This window comes from Tiliqua scincoides, chromosome 4, assembly GCF_035046505.1.
Source record: "Tiliqua scincoides isolate rTilSci1 chromosome 4, rTilSci1.hap2, whole genome shotgun sequence".
Classification (NCBI taxonomy): domain Eukaryota; kingdom Metazoa; phylum Chordata; class Lepidosauria; order Squamata; family Scincidae; genus Tiliqua; species Tiliqua scincoides.
In genome coordinates, this window is record NC_089824.1 from 165,047,493 (window position 1) to 165,065,396 (window position 17,904).

At 43.2% G+C, this 17,904-nt stretch overlaps 1 protein-coding gene across 7 annotated transcripts in view; it reads right to left on the minus strand.

Moving 5' to 3' along the window:
• Nucleotides 1-17,904, minus strand: part of IPO13 (importin 13) — a 62,283-nt gene that overhangs the window by 29,400 nt on the left and 14,979 nt on the right. For all 7 annotated transcript variants that reach the window (XM_066623002.1, XM_066623004.1, XM_066623003.1 and 4 more), the window contains exons 3-6: nt 5,044-5,184; nt 4,488-4,629; nt 902-1,068; nt 523-643 (exon numbers count right to left, since the gene is read on the minus strand). In XM_066623002.1, coding sequence (XP_066479099.1) covers nt 523-643; nt 902-1,068; nt 4,488-4,629; nt 5,044-5,184 — 571 coding nt within the window. The remainder of the gene's footprint in view (nt 1-522; nt 644-901; nt 1,069-4,487; nt 4,630-5,043; nt 5,185-17,904) is intronic.

The window sequence follows — 17,904 nt, forward strand, 5'->3', positions numbered from 1 at the left end:
CTCTGTCACCAGACATTTTTGCAGAACTTGGTTACTGCTATGAAAGGGTATCAGCCATGCCAGCGCCTGCAAAAACACCAACAGGGTGTATTAAATTCTAATATTCAGGCCATATTCTATTACAGGAATAGCAAACGGCAAGCTAGGCCCCCAATTCAAACCTTCACTTGCTATTTTATAAGCTGTTAATTTAGTTGCTTGCCATGAAGAAATGGTGACTAAATTTTTGAACTCATCTCCACTTCCAACAATTTTTCAGACCACTGCAGCATTTACTTTCCCCTCAAAGCACACTGCTCTGGGACTTAATGGCTGTCTCCTCCAACTAAAGTTCTTTGACCTCCCACTCCACCTCATTACCTCTTCTACAGTATTTCCACCCTATCCTGGTGACTAGTCCAATCATTTCTACAAAAGCCGAAATTCTGCAGCATTTTTTACCATTCTGTTGCTGCACTTTTCCATGTGGGCTAATTTCCTGCTAGTAGCAGGTTACATCTGAGAGTGGTGTTTCCCACTCACCTGCCAAGAAGATGGCTGTTCTGTGTTGGTAAGGAGGCGGCCCAGCTTGTCATATAAGCTGCTCAGCAGCTCTGCTCCCAACATTTCATATACATACATCAAGGTGTCAGAAATATCCACACTGAAGAAAGAAGCAATAGAGAAAACAAGTCACATACCACCCCTTATTCTGCCATAGAGCAGCTGGACAGAGGCTGCTGATACAGTTCGAGCCCCTAGTCAATGTGAGGCAAATTCACCTTTTCCTCCCACTGAGGATAGCCTCTCAAGAGTATGGCAAACAAGATGGCTAGCATTATCTCTCCTCCTTCTCATACAAGCACAAGTAGCATGTGTAGCACCTGAACAGTATAAGAAAGAGCTCAACAAAATGCCATACCGGTATATCCTAAACTGTTCCTTTTCATCCGAGGACCAGCAACTATACTCTTCATCAGAGGGAAACTGAGCCTTGTGCAGGAGTACATCAACCAGCTGGAAGTAAACAGGCCGATATACCTGCTGATACATAGCCTGCTTTTCCGGATCAAAGGAGAGGATGTCATCCTGTGAAAAAAGGGATCATTTCTAGTTCCTGCCTCTGGACACATCTGACCAGATCAGAGGTAGAATCAATTCCCAGAACATAGCAATTCTACTCCGCCAAGAAGGCTAGGCAATTCCCACGCTGCCCAAGGTCCTGGCATGGACAAAGTTACACTGTTACTGCAGCCTGGGCAGATTAGAGAAACTAGGCTCAGTAGACACAGTGCTAGAGTTTCATTAAAGCCCTGTGATAAATACGAGGACCTAAACGAGATGCTGTGCAGATTGTGTGGAGCCATTATCCAGATTGCAGTGAAAGATGAGACTGCCTCTACCATATTCCAATCTAGATCATGTCCCCTCCCCTCCCAGCTGCCTTAGCAAAGAAGCTACCATTGGTTTCAACCAAATCTTCTCTTCCAGGCAAAAAGAAGCTGCAATCCAAATCAAATGTTATAGAACTGCTTTTTTTTTTTTTTAATGGAAACACACAGGTCCCAACCATGCAGTTTGTGTAATGTCCAGTTTGGTCCTCAGTTGCTGGACCTGGAAGACTCCATTTTCACACAAGTCACTCCCACTAGGAATTGATCATTCAGAAGAAACAGCAGGAGAACATGGAATGCCTTAACAAAGACCTGTCTTGATAAGTTATGCCATACAGGACAGTTTCAGTTGCCAATGCCCAGAGGAAGCCAAAGTTGGAACTGCAAGGCTGTGTGCAGAAATGTATGAATCTAGAGTGCTGGGGAACTCTCGTCCATTTTGATCCAGAGCACCAAGTGGGCAGAAGTAAATACTGCAAAAACAGAATCAGGGTGCAATCCAATGCACCCTTGGACGTCATAAGGCATGTTTGTACCAACCTGGGAGTCAGGAAGGCCGGCGCAAGGACGTGTGCTGGCCTCCCCGTGTTAACGTGGGCTCCAGGCCTGGTAAGTTTGCACCAGCCTTTCCAAGCTGGTGCAGGGGTTGGTGGGGCATGAGGAGGGCGGGGAGGAGGTGTTTCAGGGCAGGGGAGGAATAGCGGCAGGTGGTCCCATGAGCAGGTGGGCAGGGAGGGGGGCCAGATTCTGCACTGGATCCTAGCCCTGTTCCTGGGCAGCCCTGGGCTGCTCAAATTTGCATCACCTCTTTAGGTGGCACAGATCCGAGTACACCCATTGGGGCCACTGCAGCAGTAAGGGGAATTAGTTCCTCTTGTCTTGGGCTGGGCCATAGATAGCCCCAAACTTGCACTGGATACAGCATAGGCCCGCCAACCTGCCTTTTCTAGTGCAAATTAGAACTGAGCTACAAATCTTTTCCTGTCCATCCATCTCCTCTCTCTGCACTCTCTAGTATGCTCTACAAGATCCAGTTTCATTCCCCTCATAAGAAATTATGTGCCTGTAGTTTCAAGGATTGCACCAGTCACACACTGAGACAATGCATGACCTCATCCTCTTTCCAGCTGGCACCCAAAGAAGCAGCAGCTCAACAACTAGCCTTGATCTTGAGCAGTGCAGACGTGTGTCAGGCTAATCTGTCATGCTAATGAGGCTTCTGGGTTCCAAGGAAAAGTGGGGGCAGGGAGATCAAGCTGCACTGCTTCTAGGATTGTCTCTTGGTGTATGCATGTTGCAATATAAAAACAGATATAAAATATAAAAACAGATATACCAAAGCTAGGTCTGCATTAATGGTACTTGGAACTAACAGAAGCAACAGCTGTGCCTGTTAGATAGACACATTTGCTCTTCTTTAGTGGCCAAACAGAGTCATAGAGGGCTATGAGATGCTTCACTAATTGTCACAGGGAAGGAAAATTCACCCCTACCATACCCCTACCAACAAAGTTAGAACTATTTTCAAACATTCAGACCCCATAGGCTATCTGAAGCAAAACATCCCATCTTAAGATTGGAGGGAGTTTGCACAAGCAAACCTCCCCAAAAGCAACCAACATGCCTTTGTGACTGTAATTAACAATACTCAATCCAAACTTTGAGAAACAAGAATTCCATTTCTGAACCAAAGCCTTGCTGCATCTCTGGAGAACCCAAGTAAGGCAATGCCCCCAACTATATCTGGGCATTTCTCTGGTAGACCAGTTGCTTTTAGGCAAGGCATTCAAGAAGGCATCCTGCTACAACCCAACATCTGACATACAACTCTAATGCCATGTCTGTACAGTGAAACAGATAGAGGCCTTAATGCACAGAACGACAGTACAGCCCTGTCATCAGTCCATCTACAGAGACAGTCCAGCCTCAAGTTTCCTGATGGAGGAATGCAGAAAGTTCCATAATTCTCAGGCCAAAACTGATGACAGCTTCAAGGTGTGGTGGTGAATGGGACCCTTCACCCTAATAGGACACCCCTGTTTGTATTTAACAAGGAACTATTTTTAAAACACTGTCTTCTTGGACAGTCTTATTTTGACATCTGTACCCTGCACATTCACTGGAAAGGTTTGTCCTGGGATGTGCACTGATAGCATCAGTGTGGCTGGTACAGGTCCCTAATACAACAACAGGCCAGGAAGTAAAAACCTGGTACCCTGCTAGGTTTTGTTCACCCCAATCCATTGGTCAAGTCCACTCACATGAACACTGCCAGGGTAAAGTTCTGAATACTAAATTAGGATTTTCTGCTACAGGCTTAGGCAATGGGAAAAGTATAATCTTGATCACCCCCCTAAAAAGGGATGCTGGATTGAGACAGCATGTATTTTGTTACAGCTCTTGCAGAATTAACTGCATACTGTTGCCCTGCCCCTTCAGACCTTGTAGACAAAAAACGGAACTGCAACTAAGTGATCCTAGCTAGGAACCAGTGTAGGTCGCTAGTATTAGGATCTTATTTCATTTTATCTCTAATAACAAATTGCCTGGTTTTGTCTATTTAAACCTTGCCTATTTTCTCTTTTAACCATTTTGTAATAAACTGTTTTATAGTTTTTTTTAAGGTCTATTTCATTTAGTCCAGAGAGGAATGCTAGTTGTCCCCTCTTTCCAATGATTTGTGGAAAAACATTAAGATCTTGTGTGTACAGGTGCAAAGGAACTGGGACAACTCAGGTCATTAGACTCCCCAGATGCACTCTGCTTCCATGCTGAGGGACCCTGGTAATTGGGATGATACCCGATCAAAGGAAGGACAGTTCTTTTATGGGGGTTTTCCTTACTGGTGGCAGTGACATATCCCATGAGGGACTGTTTGTGTCAGGGTGCTGTGTCATCCCATTTTGGTCCCAAGTATGCAAGCAAAGGTTATGTGTACAAGTGCCCTACTTTCCCCCAAGCTCTCCCCATGGTAGCTGCAACAGCCTCACCAAAGGCATATAAGCACGCGTGCATTATACATATATGTATCAGCTGGTGGAAGCATGCACACAACAGTACACAGGAAACAAGATGCTACTGAAAGTGTTCACCAGGAAGGTGGCCAATACTTACCTGTAGTGTATACCAGAAGGTGAGTGTAAGTGAGCTTGTGGTCTCATTGACAGGATAGTGTCCTGGGATTCCAGTGCAGAACATTATCATGTTGACCAGTGCCAAGAAGCTCTGCCAGTGGTCCACCTGGTCTAGAAGGGCTCTGTAGGAGACAGCAGGCAGGGAGCATCAGAAATGTGTTTTGCCATGGCAGGTCAATCAAAATAGCAGACATCCTACACTTAGACTATGGGTTAACTCAACCTTTTACAACAAAACTGAGTCAAGAAACAAACTGAAAGAGGCCTAGCAACCCATGAAATAAATGCTTCAGCAAACTGTATAGTTTAAACTGTTAATTTTAGCTCTTCAATGGCTTCTACATGAAAAGGGATTTTGAGGCTCTATATAGTTTTCCCACAACTATGCAGAAGTTGTGCTCATGCTAGCTACAAGAGTCCTAAAAGGGCAGAGGAAAGACCTCACGTTACATCCTATACCCAATGAGAACCACAGAGCCATGAAATGCAAGTTCCACTTTCTAGAATGTTCTAGGCTCCATCAATGAGCTCCTTACCGAGAATGATTCTCTCCCAGGGCAACAGCAATACGGCAGATCCCATGGGATGTCTCCATATCCCTGCTCTGAACTGCTTGGCGTAGCTGTTCCTGGAGCCCCAGTACAGGTGGAATAAGCTTCAGAAGAGTGTTCACATACCTGTCAAAGAAAAGGGAGATGGGAGATAGGTAGTCTTATCCCTATACCTCCCTTTCCCAAATCCTCCCTTCTCTAAGCATGTAAGAGCAACTCTGTTGGCAAAACAAAGATCAATCTAATCCAGCCTTCTTTTTTTCCATCATGGTAAGCCAGATGTTTCTGGGAAACTAACAAAGAGGGCATGAAGGCAATAGCCCTCCCCAGCTGGTTATCTTCCAGCAAGTGTCATTCAGAGGCATATCTGTGGATCTGGAGGTTCTATTTATCATGGTTCGTAGTCTTCCACAGACCTATCTGCCATGAAGTGCTTCAACCTCTTTCAAAGTTCTCTTAGCCAATGGTCATCACATTTTGTATGCGTATGAAGAATTACCATACTTTTCTTTGTCCTAAACCAACTAATGATCATTTTTGTTAAATGACCCCAAGTTCCAGGGTCAGGAAAAAGAAAAATGTATCTTCCTTCAATTTCTTCATATTATTGTTCTCTACAAACCCCTCTTGTGGTCCCCTGAATATCTTTTTTCCTACATTAAAAGCCCCAGAGCTTTTAATATCCATGTCCTCAAACCAGGAGTGCAATGATCACACAGAGCTCTCTTGGGGGTATCCAGACAGCTACTGCCTCCTTGAGCACAGCAGCATTCCAGAACCCAGGTATTTTGCCCTTTCCTCAGACCCTTAAATAATTCAAGCAGTGTTGTATGGTTGGAGACTAACTGTTTGCTGAGATGGACTCTTCTATCCTTTGCAAGCTTTCTATATTGCTTATTGTGAGAAAGGCGAACTTAATATAATGGCAATATTATAAGTACCTCTTTTCACATTTGACCTAATCATCCACAAATTCACTCTGGCTGACTATGTCCACTCCTTTTGATGCATGCAAATCATTATCCTATTACCCATCATCTAAATCCCCATTTCTCTTTTTGGAAGTGCTATCTTCCAGATAAGAAATTTTGCTAACATCTCTTAGTGATTGTTCCTGGCTCAGAAGACTCTGATAACCTAAAATTAATGAGCTTATTTTTCAACAGTGAACCATTCAAAACCACTGCTCTACCAACCTGCTAGCCAAACATGCATTCAGCACTTTCATGATGAAGAGTCCTATAGCACCTAAAAATATATATTGTGACATGAGTGCTTGCAGTTTGTATGTCTGATGTAGCTTCCAAAACCAGTGGCATAGCTAAGGGCATGAAAAGGGTAGCAACTGCACCGGGTTACAGGCTTGGATGGGCAACAACGCGCGGGCAACCACAACACCTGCATGCACACAACTTACATTGGGCTGGTGCAGTCCCAATGGCACAAAGGAGTCTATACGGGGGCAACAGTCGTCCACTGACATCACCTCACATAAGCCCAGTACAGCAACAACTCTGGGCAGGCACAACTTTCCCCCTGGCCGGGCACTGGTGCTGGGCGGAGCCACGGAATGCTGGTGCGCCTCGGGGTTAGAAGCCACCCTCAGGCAGGCGCAGCAAGTCAGGCCGCGCCGCTGCCAGCAGCCAGCACCAGCACATCCAGGTTGGAGCGGCTCTCCCCAGCTGGCCTGGCAGTTATGGCAGGGGATCATGGAGGGCAGGATGGGGCTGGCCGGGGAGTGCACAGACTCTCCCTGGCTGGGACTGAGAGGTCCCTTCTTGCACAGCAGCCCTGGCCAGGTTGGGCAGCTGTGGGACCAGGCACTGCCCGGGGCAGCTAGGAGGAGGAGAAAGGTCCCCCCCCAGGCAATTGGGTGCACCTCTTTTCCCAGGTTGTGCATGCAGGGGGGCATTGCACACACTTCGCCCAGGCCCCTCTCAGCTGCATTGCCACTGCACAAGTCTCTTGGGTGCCTCAGCCAGGCTCCAGGCACAGGGAGGGAGTGAAGAGTGCTTGCCCTCAGGGGGGAAGTGTGTGAAGGGCACCCTCGTGAGCATAGGCACCCCCCATGGCGGCAGCAGCAGTGTGTCTCCCATCTTCTGTGCGCTGTGAAGGGGCTGCACTGCAGCACACTAGGGGTGAAAGGCCCATATATCATCACGGGGGTGATGGTAGTGGCCCCCGGCTCTGCTGTGCTGTACCTGGCCTGGCTCCGACTGGCAGCAGCTGGAAGCCAGCAGGGGGCATGGTATGCTTGTCACCACTCAGGAAATCCTATATACACTGTCCTGGAAGTCAGCCTCATTGAACACAGTGGGACCTACTTCTGAGCAGACAAGAATAGGATTGCGCTGTAAAAGGCTGTATGTGCTCAGCATTCCCTGAATTTTTATGTGGTTGCGGGGGGGGGCGCTACAAATTATTCTTTGCTCCGGATAGCAAATGACTTAGCTACGCCACTGTCCAAAACAGCACAGAAAAGTGGTGCATTTATTATTAAATGTATATACACAGAATATACATTTATCTTCTTGTATAAAAATATGAAGATAAAATATGACACAGTAAGGCAAACCCACAAAATGATATTCGATGCATTCCTTTTCTAGACGAACACCACATGGTGCCAAGCATGTCCAGCTCACACCAAGAAATGTTCTATCAATGGAGCTGGAAGAAAGGTTATGGGAAGCAATTTCCTTCTGTAGTGAAGCAGCCATCAATAATCCCTATTCACATCAAAAGACAGTGGCAGATCTGTAACAATAACTATCTTCTAGCCACTCTCTGAATCCTTCTTTGTTTAAGCATGGCAGCTCTGCCTCAGGAGATTCAATACATCCATCCACTTGCTAGTTCTGAAGTTTTTAACATCTGATTTGTGTCCACTTATTCAGTTAGACAGAGACTGACCTGTTTGGTCTAAGCAGAATGGCACTGTAGGCAGATGTAGCAAAAATCACGCCAGAGGCTGAGCAGATAAATGAGTCTTTGACAGAATGGCTGATATTAGAGATGTAATGTTGCTTGGATTGATTTGGCCTGGTATTGCCTTGGGCAAATGAACCAGCCATTTTGGAGGGATTTGAGGTATTAATGCTTGACCATTGGTAAGAGCCTGGAGAAAGATTAAGACCCAAATCTGGAAGTCCACTGTAGGCTGACACAGCAGTTAGTTGTTAGGGTGGGTTGCTTCACCTTTTAAAAAAAATCCTCTTAGCAACTTCAGCCGAGCAAATGTTTTGGTTACAGGTCAGCCATGCTCACAACTGCAGCTGACATACTCTAAAATAAAAGGGTATTGGCAACATATTTAGATCAACTACAACCATATATGGAACCAAACAAGGACACAGGACAAGTTAAAATTAGACCTTTTAATATTGAAAGCTGAGTGATGATTGGTTCTTGGATCAGGTGATTCCAAACACACTCGAAGTTTGGCAATAAAAATGGAAGTCACCCCCACCCGCATCATTCAAGCAGTCACTCAGGTTAGCTCTCTGTGCTGTACCTGTAAGTAGTAACTACCTCAGTTTGGCTGAGGCAAGATCTTATCTCTGAAATGTTAAGGTTTCATTCTTGATCTGCAAGGTTCACGTCTATACCAAGGTTAGCCAAACTTGCTTAACATAAGAGACACAATAGAGATGTTTGAGAGCCACAATATTTAAGAAGCATTTACATTCTTAAATATATTTACTCACAATGAAGATTAAACTTATGTTTTATTCCCATGGACTCTCAGTTTACATCCAGTAAATAATTACAAAGCTTGAAAATTTGCCTTTTATATTAATTGTGAAGCAAAAAGGAGCTCAGCCAACATATTTCCATGAGCTGCACATTACATGACAAAGAGCTGCACGTGGCTTGTGAGCCATGGTTTGGCCACCCCTGCTCTATACTTCATCTTAATTAGTTATTACCATTCTAAAGGTGCAATCCTAACCCACTTTCCAGCACCGACATAAGGGCAATGCAGCTCTGAGGTAAGCGAACAAACATTCCCTTACTCTGAGGAGGCCTCCATGAATGCCACCCAACTGCAGGATGCAGCACACATCCCATTGGCACAGCTATGCCAGCGCTGGAAAGTTGGTTAGGATTTGGGCCTTAGTCTCTTGGTTTTTGTCACGTATCAGTTTATTACCGTTTGTTGTAAGAAATAGCTGAACAACCACTGTTACTGTAACATAAGAGGTATGCTTCAAAATATCAATTAACCTCATAAAATTCTAACTATTCTGGTCACCTGATTTTTTACTACATTGCATGCTGGGTTACAGTGAGTAGCTGTTAGAGACACACACTTGAATCTAAAAAGCAAGACACATCCAAGTCAACACTGGTTCAGTTGCTTGTCTGGAACAAGAAAAGTTATTCTTTTGGATGCACAGTCTACCTTCACAATGCTCATTATATGTAAAGATGATACGGGCACTCAAGTACAGGCCAAAATCACTCAGTTCTTCCTTTAAAAACCAGCATGACACTGCACAATGTAGGTGCATGGACATCTACATAGAAAACCTATGTAATATCCAATGTTATTCATGGGGAGGAGTATAGCCTACTGCTTACTCCTTCGCCATAAGAACTAGGTATCTAACCTATGTAAGCAACTGACCTGGTTCACAGTATCACCAAAGTAGAAAATAGATTCTCTGAGTGTCCACTGGGTTTCAGGGCATGGTTTGAAGGAACATGATACAGCCACCTTGCCGAAACAAAGGAGATCTGGATCAGTACCCGTAAGGAAGATCATTTTGGAATTCCATCTAAGATGGAATTCAAGGCAGCATGCAGTAAAGCCTGGACAGAAAGTAGTAATTAAATAATATATATTACTGGTCCAAATGTATCAGCCTGCCCAACACTATCAGCAGACCCAAAACCTGTGCCCCATAAATCTCTCTTAATGAATCTCTTGTGATGCAACAATAGCACAGGGAGACACAAAGCAGCATGGTACTGCGACCAAACAGCTTGGGTTGCCAGATATTTGGCAAGACCACCACCACAGGATCTAAAGTCAAGGGGCCTTGGGTCATGTTAAAGGCTAACACATGCATTTTGGCATGGATGCTCATAGGCAAAACTTCACAGATATATAAATGAACAAGATTCTTGCTTTGTTGCAATAGACGCAACACAGTTACTGTTCTGGAATTTACCAGCCACACTCAGGTAAAATCAAAACTCAATTGCTATATCAGAACTTGAAAATGTTCTGTAAAAATAGGACAAGATTTTAACTACATGTTTGCAGGGTGAAACTGCAAACAGGCTCTGCTCAAAGAAAAAAAAAATCTGAATAATTTTTCGCATCTTCCATTCCTATTCTTCATAGCTCCACTGCCCCTTAAATGTTTCAAAGTCCAGATTCTCAGCCACTTAAAGTAAACGTGCTATAAAATGCAATTAAAAACTGAATGTTATTTGCATAATTTATTCCTGCTGAAAAATCTGCTGAGGAGGAGTCTAAACCATTGACTATCCATGTCCTCAAACCAGGAGTGCAATGATCACATAGAGCTCTCTTGGGGGCATCCAGACAGCTATCGCTTCCTTGAGCACAGCAGCATTCCAGAACCATATAAGCAATTTCATGCTTGTCAATCTCCCCATTCCTGCCAATAAGTGATTGTAACCATGACAACAAGCAAAGAAGAAATGGAGGGGAAGAGCAAAGGATGGCCCCTAGAGAGGAGCTGTGCTGGCGGCTAATCGGCTAGCTGTCAGTTACCTGGTTACTGAGGCATATTATCTGAAGACACAGATATTCCACACTCACCCGCCTGCCCCCATCACACATGCAGCTCACAGATACAGGTGGGAAAAGATACAAATGCACTACTGTACTACACTCAACAGTTGAAAGGCTACCTGTCCCCTAACACTTTTTCTAAGGTTGGTCCTGCACTAGAAGACAACTCCAAATCCCTCCATTCATTTATAAAAAACACACCCACAGATGAGTAAGACTACCAATATTGATTTACTCAGGTCATTTCAGAAAATGACAGGTTTTGGTGTGAAAGAAATCTAAGTGAGCTGAGTGCTGATGCAAGGGACTAAGCCCCAGTAACTGTGCACATAATATAAACCTGAAACACTTTTGGACAAGACACCAATGTTTAAAAGCCTGGGGTGAGGTTGGCTGCAAGGTTGGAAGACTGGTTGGTGATCAGGCTGCAAATATGAGAATGGGCAAAGGAAACCAGAAGGCAGTACGTGTGCCCTGAAGGGCAACTCAAATGAATCAGTTTCGCATTGCTGCTGTGTGCAGAACTGAGGTGGAGGAGGGGAAGCATGCCAGCTCCAGTAGTTGTGGAAAGATGAGTGTGCACAGAAACTGCCAGCAAGCATCCAGACAACAGCAATGGGGGAAGGGCAGCCGCAGCAGCAGCAGCCATTCACTCCTAGCAACTGCCGTGAACAGGGAAAGAGATCCAGTGAAATTCTTAGGAGCAGAAGAGGCCAGAGGGAGGCCACAGAGCGGGATCCTGAGGGTCCAGTAACAGTCACACTGCTATTGTCATCTTCCTCTTGAGTCAATTTCCTACCAACTGATTGTGTTGCTGATAGTCTCAAGGCCAAGAGTATTCTGTGGCATTTTAAACAGCAATCAGGATGTTCACTCATCCACCTAGACCAGTGGTTCCCAAACTATGAGCCATGGTTCCCCGGGAAGCAGCAGAAAAACCCACTGCCCTATAGAAGGTATAGGATTGTTGCCCTAATGGGGAGCCACAGACAACGGCCCAATAGATCAAGGGAGCTGCCCGTTGAAAAAAATATTGGTAAACACTGACTTAAGACCAATGTACAGGAGCTGAAACAGAACTAGTTTTTTCTACTGCCTTTCATCTTCTCTTCAAAATGCTACTGCCCTACCACACCTATTACTATTACTAATTTTAGTATTAGTATTACTAATACAGGCACCTTGAAGTCTTCCCTGTCTCACCAATTGAAAAATCATCCATCTGTGTGTATACAGGCTGACACAAACACACTTGTTATGGAGTCATTTCCTTTGGAGGGAGCACATAGAACCACTATCCTGGCCAGAAGCTGCACTAAGCAGATAGTCACTGCCACACACTTCCCAAGCCAGCCAACACATCACACTTCCCACACCACCTCCCACTACCACTTGTCTGCTTGTCTGCACCTCAACAGACTCTCAGATATGATCCTAGTTATTCCCTTATCTTATAGTGGGAAGTGCCAGAGCTACTCGAGGGCTATGTCCTGAACTCTGCATATTTATGATGCAAGCAACACAAAACAAATTAAGAGACAAAGTAGTCAGAAGTTTCCCCTCATTTGCAGCATGTTCACCAGCCAGCCTTCCAACCTTGCAGCCAATGAATGGACCATTAGGCTGGCATATAGCCACTGACAGCCATGACAGATCCTGGAATCATAAACTTGTAATCCAACAAAGTAATCACTCAAGTGTGAGTGTAGCCTGCCTCAGTAAGATACTGGGCAATTCATGCTAAGTTAACTAGTTATATTTTTAAAAGTTTCTTTTGATTTCTTTCCAAGACCCTTATATTTCTCTGCTTCTGGTAAATACATCACTTTTAAAACATTATGTCATGTAATTATTCTGAAAGTATCTACACAAATCTTACTGCTTAAGGTGAACTATACTAATTGGGAGTGGCAAGAGAGAAACTGGAAGCCCTCAGGGTTCAAAAAGTGTGAAATATAGAACTCTGAAAAAACAGAGTTCTCTGGGTAGAATGCATTTTAAAGTTATCTATTTTTTTAAAAAGCAATCAACAGCAGCAAATGAACCTCAGAATCAAGGAGCAAGCCATGCTCATTTTCCCTTTACTCTTACACAGTGTATGGCAACCTGTTACTGAAGTCTGAATTGAAGGGAAGTCCTTCACTAAGTCAGTGGTTCTGCCGCACCCATTCTATATTTCAGTGAAGGTCATGCTTCTGAGAAGCAGAAAAAGCCAAACCAAGTGCCAATTCTGCAACCTCTTCTGTTTTACCCTCAAGCAATTTTTAATGTATTGAAAACACTATTTTGGTTTGCTTGTACTATGTGGACTTGCTTGCACTGTGTTTTCCTCTATATACTCTGAAGCAACTGTAATGATTCGGGGGTAAAGGGAGCCAACTAAGTAGCAAGTTGATATTACTATATATGTGCAGGCTTTATTATGCCATTGGGCCTTTCAATGCCAAGGAGCCTTTCCTCCTGTGGGTCCACAATAGCTGCAAATGAAGGCAAAAGAAGCTTTAACTCAGTTTTGGTTTACATTTGCTCTGGAAAAGGCTTTCAGCATTTTTCTCTATTTTCAGTGAACTATACTTAGACCATCTTCGTTTTAAAGAGAAAGGGGGAGGGAGGACTTCCATAATAGTTTATTTTAAAATTGTATTTTTTTCCCAAAGGGGCATATCAAAGCCTTGAGTTCCAATTTTTTGACACATTCATTTTTGGAGACATGTTGCCCAGTAAGAAGCTATCTTGTCTGGCATTCATTATCTATCTGCCTGTTTAATTGAATCTTCAAGCCAGTAGGAAATTAATTTTAGCTCCCACATGGTCTCTATGGGAAATTATACTTGGTCCTGGGTCAATCATGATGTCAGCCATGAAGCAGGCAGTGTTTTATAGCAACAGGCTTGCTTTTACAATGAAATTAATTTTTTTTATACTGATTGACCAGGTGCATTCTGCAAATCTGTTTCTTAGGCCTCAGAAGTCAGTTCCATTTTCTCACTCAAAGCCGAAACAAGCAAGCCTAGTAATAGCATTTCTATAGTGCTTTTTGGGTGTTCAAAGTAGTTCGCACATATTATCTTGATACAAGCCTTTAAACAACCCTGTAAGGCAAGGGTTCTAAAATTTTTAGCACCAGGACTCACTTTTAAAAATGACACTATTGGGACCTGCCTAGATTTACCAGACTTTAAAAAAAGGAGATCTAGCAAGAAACAATACTGTATCTATAAGCAAAAATAACCAGAAAAAGACCCTCAAACATTTATCTCCCTACATTTACACAAGCTTGCAAACTGCAGGAGTGGAGCTCTTTGCAGGGTAATTAGCAATTACAGTATCTGATTTTTGAATAGTCTCTGAACTTGAGGCAATTAGTTATCTGATATTTCCATTACCCTTTTGTAACCCACCAAAAATCATGTCATGACCCACAATTTGGGAACGACGGCTATCAGCTGTCCATATCAGCTACAGCAGTGGTTCTCAACATTTAGGAGCCTATGGACCATAAAGGCAAAGATTGGAATAATTGTGAACCACATGCAACCTCTTCACCCCCCAGTACACAAAAAAATACAATTTGTAACAAATAGAGATTAACTACCGCAGGCACTCGCCTATAAGTCAATCCCACAGATAAGTCGAGGGCAGGTCTTGAGCCAACAAATCATGGAATTTTCTATGACGGATAAGTCGGGGGTTAAACTTAGGGGGGCGTCTGACTATAGTTTTGTCTGATTTTACTCAAGGCCAGATTCTGAAAAATAACCCACCACTAATTGTTACCTAAGAACTGTAGTCTCTAATTTATTAAAAACATAGTAAAAGATCGTAAGATACATTTTTATTCTTTTTAAATTCTGGTCTTTATCACCTTTTTGTAAGCACTATCAGAGTAAGTGCACTGTAAACAACATACCAGTAAAACAGTGGTTCCCAGCCTGGTATTCATGTATTGCCAAGGACACTCAACAGGACCTTTAGGGGTACTTGAAAAAGAATGGAATAATGGTAGAAAAAGGCAGGCCATGCTCCAGAATGCCTTGTAAGACAGGAATGCCTTGCAAGGACCAGGAAGGGAGGTAGCTAGTTGGCTGTGAAAGCCCCACCAATAGCTAGTTTTTGGTCATCAATTCATGTATGAAACAGTGATTGAAAACCAGCACAGTAAAAAACCTGAAACATAATAGGGAAAGTGATCAATCATCCAGAATTTCTCAGCACACTTCTGGTGCAAAACAGTGCAAAGGCAGAGTCTTCTGTTCCTCAAACAGATAAAAAGAAAAAACACTGTGATAAATACATGAAGTCTGGGGTTTCATATAGAGGAGATGAGGGCTTGTATTATTAATTACAAACATCTTGCTAATATGAAGGGTACAATTTATGGAAATTGGCTGCCAAGGGATATGCAAGCGAAAAAGGTTGGGAATCACTGCAGGAGAACCATGAATCAAATCCACCTTTAAGGTGTCTGGTGTGTTAAGCCAGAAGCTCTACGTACAACATACAACCCATAACACATAACTGGGAGCGTGCAATTCAATTCACAGCAGAGAGATGCAGCTGCATATATTTGCAACTCTTTTTACTCAGAAGTAGACCCACTGCTTTCCATTGGTGTTATTTTTAAGTAAGGGTGCATTGAATTGTAGCCTGCTTCAAATGGAAAGGAGGATTCCCATCCTGGTGTTTCAAAAAACAGACCTGCTTTGCAAGCATTTGCAAAGCAGAACCAGGCTGCAGCAGAAGGAAGGAGAATAAAAGGTTATCAAATTGCTTCTAAGGAGCTGCCTGCTGCTTGAGAAACTTGGCGCCTGTCTGCCCTTGAGAAACTTTTCAGAGTTGAAAGGCTTTGCCCTCTGATTGACCAGGAGATAAGGCGAAGTGATAATTTGAGCTTGATTACTTGGCAAAAATTTCACTATAATTTTACTATATATTCTATTTACTATTAATTAATTTACTATTAATTAATTTACTATTAATTCACACTAATTTTACTATAGGCAGGTATCTATGGTAGATTTTTTATAGAGAAGCTTTGTGGGTTGTTGCCAGCTGTGGGTGGCCTGTTCTCCGCCCTCTCTGGTGGTATGTGGGGGAGTGCTTGTTCAGTGAGAACTGATCAAAGGTGATATTTTATTTTTCAGCAACCTCGTGTACCACTGCTCAGGGTCTTGCAGACCACAGGTTGGTAACTGTGAGTGAGCTAGAGAGTGCCTTGCCTAACATCACTGAGAGGTGAGAATGGATAAGCCATAAATATTGCAATAATGACTAGTGATGATCTAAAATTACTTTAAATCTGTCTTGGAGAGACACCACTTCAGGGGTAATTGCTACACAGGGAGTGCTTTTCAGAATAAAAATTAAAGGGGGAAGTATTTAACCCCCCCCCCCAATTCTCATGCTAAATTGAGCCCCTCCCTGAGCATTTGGGGGTTTCAAAACACCATTTCCTGCATTAAACCCATCATTTAGGATTAGTTATAAACTAATATCTAGTAACATCTAGTAACATCTGATGATACACTGTTCCCTCAATGTACTATGAGAATTAGTGCAGTTAAAGTAATAGAAGTTTTATTATTTTTATTTCCATTGCTGGATATACTCGTATTCCCTTAAAATGCATGCTTCCTCATTTCACTTTACTAAATTCTGCTCAGGGATAGGCTGCTACCCTACATCTTCATTTGGTAAAGATATTGGAGTAAGATCAGTGTTTCAGAAGTGTCTGAGATGTACTAGACTGCCCAGAGTCCAATAACTGGAATATAAATCCACTCGTCAGTTCTACATTATTTCTGGCTTGGACTTTCCACATTTTCAATCTGACTGAGCTTAAATAATTGGGGAAGGGTGGCATAAATTGGAATTGAGCACTGATGCTAAAGCTGATTAGCAAATCCCCTTTCTAATCCAGTTTAGAAGTAATGACCAGGATATGCTTGAGTGGAAGTGATTACTCTGTGAACACATCTGGCACCGTAACACAAACACAGTAACCACTGTCTAGAAAAAAAAAGTACTAGAAAAGGTGCCAATGTCTCCGATGCATGCACAGCTATTCCATTCCCAGTCAATATTATTCCAGCGCTCTCTTACAGCCCTAAGACTTACAGCCTGTAGAGAAGCAGCAAGAATGAGGTCTTGTGACTTCCCTGGGAAACCTGTTGCAGGACACCTTCATTCTTATGAAGAATGCCTTCAAAAGATCTAGCTCAAGCCTGCCCTTGATCCTACTGCTACTTTCCTTCAGTGCTAGTGGTAAATAGTAGTTTATTCTGCTATCTGTTTAGTTACTTGAAAACTGGTATCATGTCCCCTGTAATTTTCTTTTCTCTAAGATGAACATGTTATACATGCAAAACCTATAATAGCATTTGTTGCCATGAATAGCTCTGCCACACAAGGAACCACAGCACCAGTTCCCTCAGCAACACACCTTGCTGATGAGTCTTTGGGCAAGGACTCTTGCTCCTAAGCACTGAATATTTTATCTATAAGACAAAGTAAGGAGAGACGAAGGAAAAAAATTAGCAGACTGTGTCATATGCTCTTTCTTCTAACAGAATCCTTTCAGTACAGTAAGTGCATTATGTTCACTCTCAGAACCACACCAATATAACAAGTGGAATCCATTCTAGTCAGTGCAAACAGTGACCTTATTTTGAAAAAGGTCTCATAGTTTGGACAACTCCCTGCCCTTTAGTTCCTATATTGTGCCTGAAGGGCTGAGTTCACACATGGAGTGAACCTCTGGGGAAGAAACATTAGGTTCACCTTTTTGTCCACTGGTCTCTTAAGTCTTCCACTCATGTTCAGCTTCTCTTGTATTGTATCAAGCAAATAACTGCAAACAGCAGCCATTGCAAATGAGGTAAAAGAAATGGCTACAAACCTATATGAAGGCAGATGACAAAATTCTAATAGGACATTCTAATAGGAGCCTGAAAATTGAGTTCTGGCCACACTGCAAACTCTATCGCATCTTACTATAAAACACATATCATCCTGTCCTAGTAGCTGGATTAAAGCACAATCAACAGTTCATCTGGTAGATTGGCTGTGGTTGCAGA